Source organism: Mustelus asterias, chromosome 8 (assembly GCF_964213995.1).
Source record: "Mustelus asterias chromosome 8, sMusAst1.hap1.1, whole genome shotgun sequence".
Taxonomy (NCBI): Eukaryota; Metazoa; Chordata; class Chondrichthyes; order Carcharhiniformes; family Triakidae; genus Mustelus; species Mustelus asterias.
The window spans coordinates 73,405,899-73,420,149 of record NC_135808.1 but is presented as its reverse complement, the minus strand read 5'-3'; the positions used below and the strand labels follow the sequence as shown (position 1 = coordinate 73,420,149).

Here is a 14,251-nt window from a genome sequence, read left to right as displayed (position 1 = left end):
GTTCTGAGATGGCTGATTGGTCCATCCGCAAGCTCTACCACGTGTGGGGCAGGTCGTGCTTGCAGGGTTTGGCAGATGAGTTGTTTAGAGGTTTCTGTGCACTCTCTGACACCTTGGCTCCACCTCAGTGTGCTCCTGGCAAAGTGTATGTGCTCGATGCCTTCCCCTATAAACCCTCTCCATTTGGTCAGTCACATGCCAGAGACTCCCATGTGTCGGCAGGGATGTTTGACCTCTTCAGGGATGCTTTGAGACCGTCCCTGAAGAGTTTCCGTTGTCCTCCTGGGAGTCTCCTTCCAAGAAGGAGTTCTGTGTAGGACAGTTGCTGCAGGAATCTGGTGTCAGGCATATGCATGTCTCACCCAATGGAGCTGATTTTGACTGATTTGATTAAGTAATGGCACCAGAAGTATTAGTGTATGTGGACAGAAAACTGTCCCTTCACTGGGCAAAAAGATTAGTTACTTTTGACAGTAGGCATTGCTGTTCAATGTTCATTTTGCTTTTTCTTTAATTAAACCAGAAGTGACATGGTGGCACAATAGTTAGCACTGCTGCCTCACAGTGCCAGGGACCCAGGTTTGATTCTGGCTTTGGGTCACTGTCTGTGTGGAGTTGGCACGTTCTCCCGACATCTGTGTGGGTTTCCTCCAGATGCTCCAGTTTCCTTCCACAGTCCCAAGCTGTGCAGGTTAGGTGGATTGGCCATGCTAAATTGCCCCTTAGTGTCCAAAGATGTGTGGGTTAGCCATGGTAAAACGTACAGGGATAGGGCTGGGGGGAGGGTCTTGGTGGGATGCTCTTTTGGAGAGTCAGTGCAGACTCGGTGGGCTGAATGGCCTCTTTCTGCACAGTCGGGATTCTATAGAAAAGCTGGTGCACATACGAAAACATGACAAAAGTTTTGGACTCAACAAGTGATATGCCGCGCATACCATTATTTATTGAAATACTGAAAAATTCCATCAGTGTAAAGAAATTCTTGGCAAGAAATGACGTGACAGTCTGTCATTCCACTTATTATAGTACATTTCGAGTAATGAACCAAGTAACTGCACACTGAGTAGGAGTTGAATGGTCTAAAGTCCAATGCAGCTGCAGAACATCAGCAATACATACGAAGTACTGACAAGACAGAATGTCTGTTCACACAAAAGAGCACAATAATAAAACAGTAAAAGCTTAACATTATTTTGTGATTTCTGCGTCTGTTTATATTTACTACCGGGACTTGCCAGGTAAAACAATTAGCCCAGCTATTTCTTCTAACTCACTGTGTTGGGTAGTGTGTGAGGACCCCTGTGTTGGGCCAGGCAGTGCCCTTGAATTTGCAAAGGTAGAACTGTTCTGATTTGAATTCTGGGCAATGCACCCATATAATACTCTCCAAAATAACTGTAAACAACACAAGAGAATAGCTTCACAATGTTCTGTAAGACATCAGTAAAGGGGTTTCCTACGACCTGACGCAGACAGCTAAGGGTACAGAAGGGAGACACCGTCCACCTATCTGCAGTTTGGAGCAGACGGAGCTAGTTCAGTGTTTGTGTCCATTTAAGTAAGTATCACGGTTTTACATTCTGCACTGCAGTGAGACCATGGAATACAGAAAGCATAAGCTAACTACAGTCTTTGGTATAGAACATACAGTTTACAAGACAATTTATTATTTAATGCAAGATTTCAACTTTAAATCTTTCCATTCAGCTAAAGATGAAGCCATAGTTCACATCATTTGCAGCAGATTTATCCTTTTTATTACATTTTCAGATTTGTACTATATATATATATATATAATATATATTTAAAATGAACTGTGTGATTCTTTTTAAGATATACGTTTGTCCCTGAACTGGCTGTAGCTGCTGATTTTCAAAAGGCGCTACAGTGAACAAATGCATTTGTTTGGCTTTGTTATTCTCGCTCTCTTACACAAAGATGAAACAATGAAGAAATAAATTAGTAATATAATTGTCTACAGTTTAAACTATGATGTACAATATAAACGGTACTATTCCAATAACAAAGCCCGCAGTCCTGAAAAAGAACTAATTGTTTATACAATCTCTACAAGTGATCGTGTGGCCAAAGATCTGTCTGTTCAAATTAAAGTCTTAGTGAGATTCCCTTTTTGATTTTAGTGTCTCACGACATAATTAAGTACTGGTAAAAAAGTTACCGATCAAATATAATTAAGGAAATCATTGCTTTGCAATTCAGGTCATCACAGTTCTTTCCCACAGGAGCTAGTAAATGTAAACACCTTTTGTTTGCTGAATTTACAGTATTAATACTTCAATTATATTCTTCCGCATATTCAGATTCACAGAAATAAGGCAAGACTCACTTAACTGCGGCATCACAAATTTAATACTAGTATGTTAAGTATTAAGAGTTGTGAATGTGAGATGAGTTTTTAAATTCTAGGTCAGTTATAGGTTTATTCCCCTCTCTCGTTAGTGTTCTGCAGCAAGCTTTGGTCTACTTCAAATAACATGTACGCTTTGGCTAAAAAAAACCTAATGGGTAGGTGAGGTGGTTGTCAAATTAATTGCTTGACAGATGGTTCCTTGCAGCTTTTGCAGTTCCTTGCAGCTTTTGCAGGCCTCACACATAGATAGGCTCTTGTGATTTGAATGAGCAAATGAAGAGTGAAGCCAACTACAAGCGAATCTTTTGATCCCCTATCAGGTACCATGTCGATGGTCACTGGGGATAGAGCTTTGGGGAAGAGGAGGGATCGAGAAGGTTATGATGGCTCATTACTGTTACCAGATTTGCTTTGTATCCCACATGCTTTGAAATCTAAGGGTTTCTTAGTGCACTTGAAGCCCCAACCATCTTGACGTTAGTGCACAACTCCCATGCTAGTTCTTAAATTTCCTAGAATTAATGTCAATCTGAACAAATTGGAAACAATAATGTGATATTAATTTGGTCAGTTTGATAAAGTTGAACTTCATTTGAGTAAGCGCTTCCTTAAAGGCCTCACAGAGGTTTCCTTTGGGAGGTGGGGGGATAGGGGGACTGTGTAGCACAGGTGTGTTGGGTTCACAGTTATCAGATCCCATGGCAATACCCTGATACATCACTCATGTAATGATAAACGGATCTCATTATGTTGTCCTCTTTCCATCTAGTGCACTGAAATGTTTGTTTTTTTCCCAAAAAAAATCATAGTTGTTTCTTGCAACTTAGAATTTCTGCTCAAGATGCGAAGGCCTTGTGGATGTTGTTGTTAGGCCCGTTTGGCATGCAGCATTTCAATGAGAAGATTGTTGCAGGGTACATCTCCATTCAGGTGCTTGTAGTAGAGGTATTCTTCGGCCTGCATGCTGATGGCTCGGATTTCTGGTAATCGCAGGAGAAGCTGTCCAAACTTGTCTGTTTGCTGAGGGTAGTTACACATCGTATAGTCTAGCAGTGCAGCATTAACTTGTTCCTGAACACTTTCTACAAGGTGGTAGTTCTCCAGGTTTTTTACATCTGAAAGAAACATTTGAACTGTGATTAATAACTCATTCAAGGGGATGACGGACAAGGGGAAGAAATAAAATGATGCGGGAAAAAGCACTTAATTTGTCATCTGCAGCTATAACCTACTCTAAAGATATAAAATTAATGATGGAAAGTTTCTCCAACAGCTGCATTGCTCCTTGATCAACTAGGGACAAATAGAATTATCCATATTAATTAGAAATTGAAATGTTACAAACACGCAGCATGTTATCCAACATCTGTAAAAGGCCTTGGGTAATTATTATATTAAGGTCTGCCTTTTTTTCACTTTCAACAATTTATGAATTGTCCTGTTGAGAAGATGAAGCTATTAGTTTTTCTTTGTGTTTGTAAAGGAACAAATGGAGCAGCGGCAAGTTAGGAAACATTTGGTGTTATTGCTAGTTAAGGTGTTTTAACATTCAGCATGAGAAACCGTGCTGGGAAATATTCTGACAGCTACAACATGACCAAGAACCAGCCCCCTTATCTGCTGCTATATATCCAAAATATACATAATACAACAGTTGTAATCCCTGATTAATTTGCTGACCCGAGGTTGAATTAATATCCAAACCTTTGGCTGTAAATCGTGGTTAAAAGCTGACAATGCTCTTGTTTCAGTTTGACATCTCTAAATGATTCTGAAAGTCTCTGACCTGTGCATGCACTGCTAATGAACCATCTGGTACACTCCGATAGCTCCTAACATAATCTGCAGCACAAGCCTTCAGACAGAGACTCTTCTTGACTGATGAGTCGTACGTAAATGAAGTGCATGTCCTTCATAAAGGATACTACATTGGAATACCCTTTGACCTTATGCCTACATTAAAAAGCACTTTGAAATTTCCTCATTTCTAAAGGCTCCCAAAGTGTTCCTAACTCTCACTGGTTTCTTGTGTGGTCAAAGGGCGGAATGAAAGGAGTTGTACATTAAAATGGTCTGATTCACTTTTGACTACTGCCTGTGCTCAGTGACAACGACAGTAATCTTGAACTTCTGAAACCTCTATTATAAATGTTCCTCTATGTGACAATTACTGATTTTTAAAAATTGCCGATAAGCAGCAGTCCATACTGAGGGTCTCCAAGGAAGGCTTTTTCTTGCTACTTGCTAAGTAAAATAGAGTCCTGGATTACGTGCCAGATAATTGCACAAAGACATGTTTGGGCTGCAGTACTATGACCTGTGGTCTATCATCAAATCCCGGCAGTGTTTGGGGGTCGATTTGTGATTATTTCCATCAATCAAATCGTGGAAAGTGATTTAAATCAAAATCAGTTATTATTTGCTCCTTGGGTTATAAACTCATCTCTTGTGCTGGGAGCTCCTCCTCTGCTCCATTGTCTGTCCTTATGTAAGACCATTTCTAACCTTACAGTCAATTATGTTTATTAATTGATTTCATTATTATTGTCTCAGCACCATGAGCTTGACCGACGTATGTATGTGGACTAAGAATATCTGAGAGACATTCATAATACATTTCTGTTCTAAAGAGAAAAGAACACATAAAATAATGATGTAAGTAAATGACCTGGAGAAGAATTTTCAAAGCAAATCTTGAAATGTGAATAATTATTAATCATAGCCAGTGGGAAAGCAGCTTCTTGTAGATCACTGTGCTGTGATATCTTTTATATTCCATTAAATATTATTCACTTAGGGATTAATTACCAATTGTTTGCATGAACCAACCCTACTACAATCTTGTGGTGCCTATCCATGCATTTTAATAGTGTGAATGCATGGCAGACTATTTGTCTTGTTGCATTCATTGTTCAGTTTCACTGCAAATGCAGCTATTATTTGTTGATTTCTGGTTTTATCAAGCTTTTTCAGCTACTGCGTGCTATCAGGTGGAATTTGTGCATGTATCAAAGTCACACCAAAAATGTTTGTGCGTTAGGCAGATTCTTTTGGGTATTGAACCTCACACCACAAGATAACGTTTGCAGAAATAATTTTTGCTGTCAGTCAAGGCATGGCTCATTGTATAATGTAGTCTCTCGGTGCCATTCTTTATTGTGTGAAAATGAAGTGGTTCATTTTTCCATCACTTTGCTTCTCCGCTTCTGAAGATGGTGAGGTTGATTGGAGGGGCGGAGAGGGTGGATCCATGCTCTGGCACCTTCTTCAACTGCAAGGCGCCCTCTGGCACTATGCCAGTGTAGCCATCCTTCATGTCAGAACCCAGTGATAAACAGCACAATTTTGTGAAAGATGCAGGAAAGTTTTGGCAAGAAAAGGCTCTTGCGCCCCTGCAGACATGTTCCCCCAATAGCCCATATATGATTATTCCTTTAATCTGTTGACCCTCCACTTTTGGGGACACCAAACTCCTTACCCTATTTCCCCATGAGGAAAGAAAAAAAACAACCAGTGCTCTTCATGTCTGCATAATTTCTTAGACTTCCTTGTCCACTATTATCAATCCAATTATTTTGAATTCATTCCTGGGATGTGGGCATCACTAATGAATTTTGTACTTGTATTCTCTGGTCATATACCCATTGTCCAAGTTAAGCCTTTTACTTTAATTTAATCTTTACCCATTATTATTTGAAAAACCTTGAGCATGTCTCTCCTCAGTCTCCATTCCTCTACTGAGCCTGATAGGTGAGCGGGGAAGGGCATGCATGGAATGCTCTTTGAGAGTTGGTGCAGACTTGATGGGCTGAATGGCCTCTCTGCACTGTAGGGGTTCTATGATTTGTACAGTGACACTCGTAACTTGTTCTAATTTGCTTTTCACATGTATCACAACACCTGATAAAAGCAAATTACTGCGGATGCTGGAATCTGGGTCATCTGAATTCGAAACTTCAGCTCTTTTCTCTCCTTATAGATGCTGCCAGACCTTCTGAGATTTTCCAGCATTTTCTCTTTTGACCACAACACCTGACTTATCTTATTTGTAACTTCTTCATGTAGGTCAGAGTATGATCAATGGCCACTCCAAATATTTTTCCGTTTCTAGTCTAAGCCAGTACTAATCTTTATTGTTTAGATTTACTTTGTTATTTTTGTTTGGATGGCCTGCAGCGGGAAGCATCTGCTGATAGGATTCCATAGGATTGGCCTTCATGAAACTCCACCATCCAGTGGCCTGCTATAAAATGGGACGCTTCCATGCTAATGATTGCCTGTTCCTGTATGCATTATCTTTTATTTAAAACCGCATTAGGATTCTTCTGCCCATCTGCATAATTGATCAGCTTTACATAGACTGGGACCAATTTACTTTCAACTCATTATCTGCCCATAGAGTTTCACCTCATCAGCAATTTTAATAGTATTACTCTTCTATAATATTTATAAGTATTGTGATCAGCAGCCATCCTTGAACATCTGCATTTTTCAATTTTTCACCGCCACTCTGTTGTTAAGACAGGTCTTAATCCTTCTGGCCAATTTCATCATCTAACTTGCCAGTCCAAATCTTCCTCATTAAGTCCCATGAAGAAAGTTTTGTTCAGAATCATTTGAAAATCCAAATAAATCTCAGATTATCCACTCCTGCCTCAAAGGATTGTCAGTTTGCCAGGCAGGAGTGCGACCACCATGCTTATTGCTGCTTATGATATCTGTGTTCCTTTAACATTCATTTAAGCATTCTGTGGAATGCCCTCAGCTATTTTCCCCACTGCAGATTCTAGACTAGCAGATTTATAACAAAGAGGACCCATGCTTTACTTGTATTTTTAAATATATGATCCATATCTGCTATTTCAATCATCAGTTCCCATGTTTATCCCAAAGTATTTTTGATTACCTTTCTCATTTGTTTTCTTCAACTATGCTTCATATTCTTTAGTATGAATCCTGATTGAATGTTGTCATTTTCTTCAGGTTTCTTCTAACCACTTTGCTTAATGGTGCACATCTGCTGACCTTTTTTAATTGGAAAACTGAATTCTTTCTGTTTCCCTGATATATGTCCATCAATGTAATTTTCCTATGACCCTTCTATCGAACCGTTCTGCCGGAGGGTCATTTGGACTCTATGTTAGCTTCTCTCTCCACAGATGCTGCCAGACCTGCTGAGTTTATCCAGCTTTTTCTGTTTTTATTTCGTATTTTCATCTGCAGTTTTTTGCTTTTGTCAATATAATCTTTCTGTTCTACTTTAAAATGTACGTTGAGCCCAGCCCCACGGGTTTCCCCGTAGTGGATACACCGAATCTTTTTGACTCTGGTGGGAAAATTCAATGGGAGTTGGAAAAATCCCTCCCTAGTTTCCCACTTAATTTACCCTCAGACTTTTCTCAAAGCATCAAAATCTGCTTTCCCCAAACCTTTGAATCTTTACAGAGCTGTTTTTAGATATAGCATTGAGGTCAATATGAAATCTAATCAGCTTAAATCAAGGGCATCAAGCCAAGACCAGTTCTCATCTTGCCCATGTCCATACATTTGTTCATCCAGTAAAGGTAATTGGATAGTTATTGTGAACTACTTCTCCCTTGCTCTAGGTAGCTATGGTCAATTAGATGCACTATAGGAACTCACCAAGCCTCCTGAGATAGCACTTTCTAAACCCCATGACCCACTACCATCTAGAAGGGCAAATGCAACAGATACATGGGAACACCACCAGCTGGAAGTTCCCCCCCAACCATCCTCACTTGGAAATATATCACTGTTCCTTCACTGCCGCTGGGTCAAAGTCCTGAAACTCCCTCCCTAACAGCGCTGCAGTGCTTCAAGAAGGTAGCTCGCCACCAATTTCTCAAGGGCAATAAATGCTGGCCTAGCCAGCGACGTCCACATTCCTTGAGTGAATTTAAAAAAAATTGTTGTGCTCGCATTGCCTTCCAGGTTGGGATCGCTCAACTTAGTCCAGATGACAGGATCATTCTCATCTGCATAGTTCATAGAGAACCTGCAGTGAAACTATTCAATAGGCTAACTGTGGGGGGAAAATCAAAGTTTCTTCCACTTATATCGTGCTTAGTTATACAATATTGATTCTTATTCACTTACTTCTATCTTTGGTCAGAGTTCATTTCCTTACTTAAACCGTGACCAGTTAGAATTAATCTGTATGATGATAAAATGGCTCAAAAACAGAAATACAATGACCTGAGAATCAATGGTTTGTGTTTTTTAGTTCAAAAAACCTGAATGCATAACTGTAAATATTTGTAGAAATAAATCAATGTGGAAATATTTCTCATTTATTTCACTGAAACACCCTTAATTACACAATCTATGTTGAATTTAACTCTCTGCTTGTGAATTTACTGTATTCAGGGAAAATGCATTGCTGCAAATTTGTGAAATACGCAAGTCTCAGATATTTTGTTGATAGCACTCTTAGTAAATTGAAAATATAACTTGAAAACAATTGGGTACAGAAATTAAACTGCACTCCTTGGAAAGATTTATCATGAAGAGTGGCGCACGTGTACACTTTGCTTAACTTCCTATGTACACCTCCTTTTGATCGTCTAGCCGTCCTGTCTGCTCAGCATGCATTGTATTGAACAGCAAAACACTGACACCGCAACCAGAAGGCCTAATGTTAATCATCAACTCTGTCATCAAATGAAGCTTTCACCTTTGGTGGAGGCATAAAGAGGACAGCAGCAGATCAGGCACTCGTTACACAACCTACGCTACTTTCTTTCAAGGAAGGGTCTGGGCTAGCGTGGCATGTAATATACAACAGGCAGCGAAACTGCAACTGAAAATTTCACACCACCAGTTGAAAAACACAGGCCACTTTCATTTTGGCTTGGAAACAAGAAAGTCAGCTCATTAAGTGTTTGAGGATTTCTTATTTATTCCTGGGACGTGAACATCACATGGCTCAGTCAGCATTTATTTCCCATCCTTAACTGCCCTAAACCACTGGAGAGTTCCTAAACTGCCCAAAAATGTATTTCTTCACCTCAGCGAGTTAAAACAATTACCTCATACTGTTTGGTACAAAAACATTACCCCAATAAAAAACAGTTGACGATTCTTAGCACATTGTTAAAGCAATGGGCAGAATCTTCTCACCTAAGTCTCTGTCAGAATGTCAGGACTATTTTCAGGCTGGGAACCAGACTCTCTCATGTGTGCACTAGGTTGTTGCTCTTTCCCAGAGCAACCTAATTATCACCCTGGCATTCGGTTTCCCAACCAATCAGAGTGAGTGGGCAGGAAGATGTGTCCATTTTGTCAAGGGAAGGATTTCTAATGAAAGGGACCAGGCCATGTGTCACAAAGGTTCATCAGCATTTGGATTCTTGAGGCTGCAGCGACCACAGGATTGGAGGGGAGACCTGGGGGTCTTGCTCTTTCTTGGCGGTTCTCTTGTGGTATCAGATGGGCTGCAGTGAGGTGAGCTCTCCCATGAATGGGATGAAGAGGACAAGCTCTCCAACCAAGTGGGCGTGTATTGGAAGTGACCGAGGAAGTCAGCAGCAGAAGTGTGGTGTCTCCAACCTGAAGACAATGCATCCAGAGGCTGCATACCTCAAGAGAGCAGGAAAGAGGAGTGGCTTAGCAATTTCTTATCAAGCCCCGCACTCTGACCTTCCCAGCATGCTCCTGCACAACACTCCTCAGATCAACATGCCATGCACTTCCACTCATTTCCTTATCTCACATCACAATTCAAGTAGCCAACACTGACACTCACCCTCAGCCAATTGCCCCCATGCCTCACAGTTACACTCCACAAAATATGTCCTTCCCTGCTCTCTACACAAGCCATTACTAACACACTGCTTTCAATCCTTTCTGGAGTGAAGAGCACACAACCTGGGGAGAGGCAGAGACCTTGGGTGGAATTTTATGGCCCCTCTTGTCAGTGGGATTTTCTGGTCTCAACAAAGTCAATGGACTTTAGAATGGTTCGCCACTTTTTCCAGTCCTGCCCCTTCCCTGGCAGGACTGTGAAATTCTGCCTCTGGGCAGCTGAGAGGAGTGGCCTCAGTGATAGGCACTTTATCAGCCATTGGCAATGTGTGCCCATCTAGAACATAGGAAAAAATACAGCACAAACAGGCCCTTCGGCCCACAAGTTGCGCCGGTCATGTCCCTACCTACCTAGGCTTATATATAGGCTTACCTATAACCCTCAATCCTATTAAGTCCCATGTACACATCCAGAAGTCTCTTAAAAGACCCTATCGAGTTTGCCTCCACCACCATTGACGGCAGCCGATTCCACTCACCCACCACCCTCTGAGTGAAAAACTTACCCCTGACATCTCCTCTGTACCTACTCCCCAGCACCTTAAACCTGTGTCCTCTCGTAGCAGCCATTTCAGCCCTGGGCAAAAGCCTCCGAGAATCCACCCAATCTATACCTCTCAACATCTTGTACACCTCTATCAGGTCACCTCTCATCCTTCGTCTCTCCAAGGAGAAAAGACCGAGCTCCCTCAACCTATCCTCATAAGGCATGCCAACCAATCCAGGCAACATCCTTGTAAATCTTCTCTGCACCCTTTCAATAATTTCCACATCCCTCCTGTAATGAGGCGACCAGAACTGAGCACAGTACCCCAAGTGGGGTCTGATGAGGGTCCTATAAAGCTGCATCATTATCTCCCGACTCCTAAACTCAATCCCTCGATTGATGAAGGCCAGCACACCATATGTCTTCTTAACCATCTCCTCTACCTGCGAGGCCGATTTAAGAGTCCTATGGACCCGGACCCCAAGGTCTTTCTGATCCTCTACACTGCTAAGAGTCTTCCTCTTGATATTATACTCCTTCATCCCATTTGACCTGCCAAAATGGACCACTACACATTTATCTGGGTTGAAGTCCATCTGCCACTTCTCCGCCCAGTCTTGCATCCTATCTATGTCACGCTGCAGCTTCTGACATCCCTCCAAACTATCCGCAGCACCACCAACCTTCGTGTCGTCAGCAAACTTACCAACCCATCCCTCCACTTCCTCATCCAGGTCATTTATGAAAATGACAAACAGCAAGGGTCCCAGAACAGATCCCTGGGGCACTCCACTGGTGACCGACCTCCATTCAGAAAAAGACCCATCTACAACCACTCTCTGCCTTCTGCAGGCAAGCCAGTTCTGGATCCACAAGGCAACAGCCCTTTGGATCCCATGCCCTCTCACTTTCTTGAGAAGTCTTGCATGGGGGACCTTATCGAACGCCTTGCTGCAGTCCATGTAAACCACATCTACCGCTTTTCCTTCGTCAATGTGTTTAGTCACATTTTCAAAGAACTCCACCAGGCTTGTAAGGCACGATTTGCCTTTGACAAAGCCGTGCTGACTACATTTGAGCATACTAAACTTCTCTAAATGTTCATAAATCCTGTCCCTCAGGACCTTCTCCATCAACTTACCAACCACTGAGGTTAGACTCACCAGTCGGTAATTTCCTGGGCTATCCCTATTCCCTTTCTTGAATCTGCTCCACTGGGAACGAGTGCTTGCTCTAGGAGGCTGTAGCGATCAGCAGTGACCTGGCCTGAGAGCCTGAATGAGTTTCCTGAAGCTGTGGTGTTCAGCCATGTCAAGAGAGTCTGTAGTCTCTGTGCTGGAAGTATCACGTTCAGCCCATCTACCCTGTGGAGGGGCAGATGGCTGAGGAGAAGGTAGCAGATACTGGTGTTATTCCTGCTACTGGAGCTGGCATGATGGTGTGACCTCTATTCTTGACCCTCAGCAGAGGTGGAAGGTAGAGCTACATAAGCTGTTGCCATACTGACAGCAGGGAAATGCAGGTGAAGATGGTAAAGTGTTAGACTAGTAAAGTGCCTTTCAAGAAGTTGGCAATCACTTTGTCACTCTCTGCTGTTCAAAGCACTTCTTTCAATCTCTCAATGGCCATGGCTGGTGCTCTTTAGTGTAACTGACCAAAGCCTTCCCAGCCTGTCAATTTCACCAAAGAAGCTCCTCTCTTCATGCCTTCATTGCAGTGACCCAGGTGAATTGTTGTCAGGCTGCTAAAGAGCGTCCATGACTGGGGAATACAGGATTAAAACAGAGGTCTTAATTTGCCTTCTTAACTACTTCAACAACCTCCTAATTACTTACCAAATAGGTCCGAGGGGATTCCCCACTTGCCTTCAATCCCGCACCGAGGAATACCAGAAGAGGGTGGGATGATATTGGGATCCTGACCCGATGTCAATTTCCAGGACTTTCCACTGCTCTCTGGAGAAGAGAATTCCACAGACTCATGACCCTCTGAATATAAAATTCTCCTCATCTCTGACTTAAATGGGAGAGCCCTCCTTTTTAAACTGTGCCCCTTGGCTGTAGTCCTTCCCATAAAGGGAAGCATCCTCTCATCATTCACTCTGTCAAGTCTCCTCAGGATCTTATATGTGTCAATAAGATGCATAAATGGAGATCAGTTCTGGCACCTGATTAGGAGGACTCTTGAGGAAACTCTTGATGCACTGGTTATGCCAACAGAACGCAACACAGACAACAAGGACTTAAATGACATTGACTGAAATTATACTGTGTACTTTTCAAAATGATTGCTCTGTCATTGTATATCCTCAACTGATTTGAGGGAATTGCTCATGGTAAAAAGGAGACACAGTACTGTACAGGAGCTCACTCCATTCACATCTATCAGTACAATTTTTCCATGCTTAAATGCAGAACACAAGTGCAGTGCCACCATATAATTTATAATATTGGTTCATATAAGCAGTTCTTTATACTTCTATCATTTGTATCCTGAATATTTTCCTATCGAGGACAAACACTCCTGTTAAATGGAGCACAGAATTATTGAAGTGAGTTCTATCAAAAGGTTGTTGTGAAAAGTGCTCAGAGTGAGACATTTGTACAAGTTTATGATTTATAGCTTGTGTGTGCATGTGTGATGAACAGATGCTTGAACAGCACAAACTCATTTTGAAATTTGTGCAACTGTGCCATTTATAATGGCAGTAAAAAATCTTTGGCTCTACGTTTGCCACATGTGTTTCTCTGAGCTAGTTTTACAGAGGAGGAAAATAAAATGATGAGAGGGAAACAATATCAAAAGATGGAAAAATTTAACCTGATAGAATAGGAGCGCATTCTAGTGATTGGTACTAACCGCAGTAACTTGGGCTGTTAAAGCTCCTTAGAATGAACAACTTTGAAAACTGAATAAAGAACATAACATAATCTACAATATTATGCAGTGTGCAAAATATCCTGATCTTTTAGATCCAATAAATATTTAAATCTAAAATAAATTAAATGGCTTAACATTATTAGTTGTTTATTTACGGTGATTGGACTTGGAAAAACCCTTACAGGTCTCAACAGAGATAGCTTCCCAAAAAACAATGAACCATTGCTTCCCTATAAATGTCAATGGGAAATCTGAAAAAAAACTATTCAAGTGACTCAAATTCATATGACGTTTTTGTACAATGACCAGATAGAATTGTGTTGAAGCCATTAAAGGGTTGACCAGTGGGAAGTTCCCTTGCTCAGTGGTTTCCTGCAATGCAATGATTACATTTAAGTAAGAATAGGAACCTGGCTATATTTCAGAAATGCATCATCTACATCCTTATTTACTAGCTCTGAATGACAGTGACTGAAGCTTGGATATGGTGTTACCTCGTGAATGAAAGTGGAGTAAAATACTAAATGATGGATTGTGTTCATCTTGTTCTGTTTCAGATTGTTATAGCCATACATCTCTGTTACTTTTTAAAATCTTCCACGTTTCTTCTGTTAGACTATTTACATAGTGGGCATGTGTTAATAGGGTTTGTGTCACTCCAGTGACAACCATCTCCTCCACAAAGAAAC

The 14,251-nt window shown here is 41.4% G+C and overlaps 1 protein-coding gene across 5 annotated transcripts in view; it reads right to left on the bottom strand.

The window, feature by feature from the left end:
* Positions 1-940: 940 nt before the first annotated feature.
* Positions 941-14,251, bottom strand: part of nr5a2 (nuclear receptor subfamily 5, group A, member 2) — a 312,907-nt gene continuing 299,596 nt past the window's right edge. For 4 of the 5 annotated variants that reach the window (XM_078218179.1, XM_078218180.1, XM_078218181.1 and 1 more), the window contains 2 exons: positions 12,518-12,637; positions 941-3,486 (listed from right to left, as the gene is read on the bottom strand). In XM_078218179.1, the coding sequence (XP_078074305.1) occupies positions 3,239-3,486; positions 12,518-12,637 (368 nt within the window). In that variant the 3' untranslated portion in view covers positions 941-3,238. The remainder of the gene's footprint in view (positions 3,487-12,517; positions 12,638-14,251) is intronic. The other variant, XM_078218182.1, reaches the window with a different exon arrangement.